This window comes from Exophiala oligosperma (assembly GCF_000835515.1).
Source record: "Exophiala oligosperma strain CBS 72588 unplaced genomic scaffold supercont1.6, whole genome shotgun sequence".
NCBI classification, from domain to species: domain Eukaryota; kingdom Fungi; phylum Ascomycota; class Eurotiomycetes; order Chaetothyriales; family Herpotrichiellaceae; genus Exophiala; species Exophiala oligosperma.
The window spans coordinates 1,447,863-1,452,810 of record NW_015622823.1 but is presented as its reverse complement, the minus strand read 5'-3'; the positions used below and the strand labels follow the sequence as shown (position 1 = coordinate 1,452,810).

The 4,948-nt window shown below is 48.3% G+C and overlaps 1 protein-coding gene across 1 annotated transcript; it reads left to right on the top strand.

The window, feature by feature from the left end:
- Nucleotides 1–353: 353 nt before the first annotated feature.
- Nucleotides 354–734, top strand: PV06_06966 (uncharacterized protein; the record flags this gene model as incomplete). The annotated part of the gene is made up of 1 exon (XM_016408140.1): nt 354–734. The coding sequence occupies one exon, from the start codon at nt 354–356 to the stop codon at nt 732–734; it is 381 nt and encodes a 126-aa protein (XP_016261620.1).
- Nucleotides 735–4,948: the final 4,214 nt, after the last annotated feature.

Here is a 4,948-nt window from a genome sequence, read left to right as displayed (position 1 = left end):
TTATTCGGGACGTGGCAGATTTCTTTGCGGGAGTGAACTAGGACAACGAAGAGGGAGTCGAGCTTTGAGCGTCGCCATCGTGTGCTACTACAATGCACAATATCTTCTATATCTCACCATGAGAGACAAGATGATTAAAAAAGACAGCAAACGGAAGGCGTTAACTATTGTCAAAGCCGACGGCATTTAAGGCCTAGAGTTCGACATTGTCGTGGTCAACGTGGCATGTCGCAATATCTTCATACAGCAAGTGCCATGTTCATGCAGCGAGACTGGAGACTAGATGAGTCAAATCGATGTTAGTAACTGGGCGTGCAGCGAGAAGTGGAAAGAAGACGAGGACAAAGCACAGCATGTGGCCACTTGGAGGGAAATTTGTTGGTGATGGAGGATTCTGCCAGTATTACCATCTTACCAAACCGACCCCCCATCAGGCCCCTCTCTTTGAGCGTATTGGCGTGGCCATGTACTGCTGTGAGGAATCAGTCAAGCTACGCTACTTGTGCGCGGAGATCCTCGAGGCAGTCTATCAGCACGACGACAAGTTGCTTGTTTATGTCAACTGGCCACAGACCCACCGGCTGACAGAGTGCTTTCTGAATAATCTCGGCATCCGCAACTACTCACTCACCACCGGTCTAAAGACCGGTGAAAAGGACGGCATGAATCGGGAATTTAACGACAAACCAAGTGCAATTTGCCCCCCCAGCGGTCTGAAAGACACCCCAAGTTAGCAAGGCAACACTTCACAACGGCTGACTTCATAATAACAACAAGAACAATAATAGCATCAGCATCAGCATCAGCATCAGCAACAGGGAACAATCAGAGAAACGAAGTCTGGGGTCGAGACGTTTGAATACCAGAGCAAGAGGACTATTGACGTGGCTGACGTAGAAAAAAGAAACAAACAGCAACGGACAGTCAGACGAATGGAGCGCAGCCGTACGTCAACCGCAAGATGTGCATCACCGGCGTCTTTGTGTCAGAATTGAAACAACTGTTTATAGAACAGTATGTTCACAGGCTTCCAGTGTTGGCTTTGGGCTCTGTTTCGGCTGTTCGAGACATGTTGTTGAGTGGAGGAGAGTTCTACCCCCAGGATTGACTCCTGTGATATTCCAGTTGAGAAGGCTTTGTGAAGACTATTTTTCTTTCCTTTCTATGAGGGACTGGAAATGCTTCGGCCGGTTCGACATGGAAAGGTTCACAAACATCATGGATCGAAACGAATCCTCCAGGCCGGGTCTTTCAGAAGAGCACTCGTCTCGAACAACCACATTCAGGGTAAGGTCGCTCGCTGTGATCGAATTCAACCATCAAGTTGAAGGTCAGAAACTATCTCTACTCAAATCATCTCAATTCCGAGCTTGAGTACCGCTCGAGTTCAAAACACTTACATATCACGGAAAATGTGTGTATAACACAGTAATATGCACACGTTTATGCATGGGGGGAGGTATCTATCGCACAAGTAGCGCCTGAAGAGTACACGAGATGTGGTTCGTGGAGTATGAAGTTCCTTGGTATCAAGTTATCACATTCATACAAAGAAAGAAGATGCGGTCAGTACGAAAGCATATGATAAGAGGTAACTCCACGAGCAGTAAAAATCTTCACCCTAATATTAGTAAGTACTGCATTCGAGATATGCACTACAAAACACATCACAAACACAACGGACCCAGGGAAGAATTTTGAAGATTTAGAAGATATGCAGACCCCATTCCCTTCTCTCCCGTCAAGATCCCGAGTACCGCCAGTTGCAGATAATGACAACTAAAGTTGTTTATTGTCTGTCACGATCGTGTGCTGGATCCAAACCGACGGATAAGGCACAACACCGACGAAAACGTCTTACTGCCGTGGTCTTGACAATACTGACACTGGCATATCTTTGCTGTTGACCTCGATATGTCCATGGGCGAGCAGAGAGGTTCTTTGAGATCTGGCTGGCGTGATAGTTTTGTCCCTGGTCAGACACGTCAAGGCTGCCGAGTTTGACAAACATATTCAGCAGCCAAACAAAATATACAATGAAAACACTGGTCCAGAATGAAGCGTCTTAACTGACGGACTGAGCTCCTAATTCTTTTTCGGAAAGAGTCGGTGACTGCAGACACCAGGAGAACCCGAAATCGGTCGAGCTCTTTGCCGCCCCCAGGGACGAAGGTTTTCCTCGTTCGCAAAGGCAGGAGATTCAGAGGGAGTCACCGAAGTTAAAGACAAGATCCGGCGTTGACGCAAATTTTGAAGCAAAAAAGGTATGAACACTAAGGATACTGCGGCTCTAAGGGACTTGTCGGCGAGTTTCTTCAGTCATGGTGCAGACAGCTACAACTGTTGACACCGAGAGATGGTTTTCTTTTTACACAATTATGGAAAAAGTCAAAAGCCTGAATGCCGTCTACCCCGGTCATACGGTTCTTGGGTTAACAATGCGAAGTGACTCTCGGATTTCTGCAAACAGTTGGGAGACTGCCGATGAACTCGTGTCGCATTAGCAATGCCTTTTCTACATGACTCAAACAGATGGAACAGCCACGAACTACCTCAACCGGCTGAATGCAGCAGAATACCTGGTGGGCCAGTCGCCTGTCGGCACATCCACGACGCAGTGTATGGCGACGAGAAGGCAGGCGGTAAGCTCAATGATCCTCAATTAATTCGATCTGGTAGGTCAACGTGAATCCAGAAGACCTGCTCCTGGTCCTCAGCAATGCGATATTGACCAAACACTTCAGGCCAAGTGAGATGAAATACAAATGACAACCTCGGGAAGAATGGTCAATATATATACAAGCTGCCCTACGCCAATGTTCACAAGCAAGGCAACGACAGTTGCTACACCGCTCACGCGTGTCTCTCCATGACGGAGAAAATCATAACGAAGAGGACAGTGAGAAGAAGACAAACCGTTGAATGCCCTCCCAAGTGATACATGGGCAGATACCGACAAGCCCTGGACAGGTGATGATACCAGTGCCACGGGCCTGGATCGCTTCGACAACCTCATGCAGTTGTATCTGTACAAGATCCAGAATCCCAAGGGATGAATAAGACTGACGTAAAGTCTCCTCGACTTGCAGAAAGAGAAAGCGGCACAGAACAATTCCCACAGTAAGATTTTGGTGCTCCCAGCGGTCGATGCTTCCGACGCCAACTTACAATTGACCCCCTCAGCAGAATCAACCTCCTACAGCACCCACGGAAGACCATTAAATCACTGTCTATTTAGACTATACTGAAGCTGCTAAGTGTGGGAACTTGAAGGTCCGATATCTTTTCTTGAAGACCATCGGAATCTTCAAGAGACAGGTTTCTTAGCGACGGTGAGGGATAAGACTGGAGCGAGATGGAGGGCGAATATCCTCATCCTGACGTTGATGTCTTCTATGGCGAGGACGAAGGTGGCAATCTTGATGGCTTTCATGGCGAGGATTCCGACGAGTGGATTCAACGGCTTGCCATTACAACAGGTGATAGCTAAAACGGAATAAGCAATCTCGTCGCTTTTTGTCCACACCGATATTTACTGTTGTGCCACCGCCAATCATTTCATTCATTGCATGAAGCTTAAAGAGGTCAGTCTGGAAGTTCGACATGACAGGATGAAAAAAATTGCTCGATCTCAATTGGGTTGAATACTATTGTGAAACTTCTGGTTTGCTTTTGAGGACAAGCTGTTAGATGGACATGGTCAACTTTGCAATTTTGGTTCACCAGCAAAAGTGCAATTATATCTAGAGTTCAAGTACTGTCGTAGTCGCAATCAATGGCAGCTCCAGAACTCTTTGCTTCTCTACTCTTGTCTGAAGAACTTGGTGCGATGTTGTCCCTTGCTCCCCGCCGATTAGTTAGCACATCAGCCTAAAGTGAGGATCCCCAGACCCACTACTTCCTTGTGGAGATCCGCTTGCGAGGCCCAACCCCACGGGTTCCCACCTAAAAGAGTCCCTGAGGCCTCGGTATTTCCAGGGTAGGTTCAATTATACAGTAAGATACTCCGTACTTCGTACTCATATGGGCACTGTACGTACCTGTGGAGCCCAGCGTGTTGGGTCTTTTGCACGCGATGCTACACTTACCCTCGCTCCAAGCTCTCTTGGTAAGGGGTATTCCCGTTTCTTGCATGTGTAAATCTTTCTCGTTCATAGCGCATGGAGGGGTGGCGGGGGAATGTCTCGTTGCAATAATCCTCCGAACATCAGAGCCCCGCGCCTTCTTTTTGCTGCTGACGCCTTTTGATTTGTGTATCGTTGTTTCCTTCTGTTCGTATTCGTGTTCTGTAGAACACTCGGGACTTGTCGTTGTTGTTTTTCTTGATTCCTCTTCTAGAGCCACTGACAACAAAGTACCAACAGCACGTCGATATGTCTTCCAAACGCCCCAATTTCCTCATCATCGTTGCAGACGACATGGGGTTCTCGGACGCTGGCTGCTTTGGTTCCGAGATCCGCACCCCAAACATCGATAAGCTGGCCAAAGATGGGATACGACTCACGGGATTTCACGCTGCCGCGGCTTGTTCACCGACGAGAGCGATGATATTGACCGGTACAGACCACCATATCGCAGGTCTGGGGAATCTGATCGAATGGACGGACTTCTCGGGCCAGAACTTCCCCAAGGGAAGCAAGTACAGCACAGCGCCTCAGAGAGGCATGCCAGGGTACGAGGGCTACCTGAACTCCCGCGTCGCCTCACTGCCTGAGGTACTGAAAGACGGAGGATATCACACTGTCATGAGCGGGAAGTGGCATCTCGGTCTGACGAAAGAACGAAGCCCGAAGGCACGAGGGTTTGACCGCAGTTTGGCACTTCTGCCCGCCTGTTCCAACCATTATGACTGGAGACCAGAGGCGGAGTTTCCCAAGTTTCTTGAGAAGAGCGTGATTGCTCTTCACATGGAAGACGATCATTATGTCAAGGAGCTGCCTGAGAATTG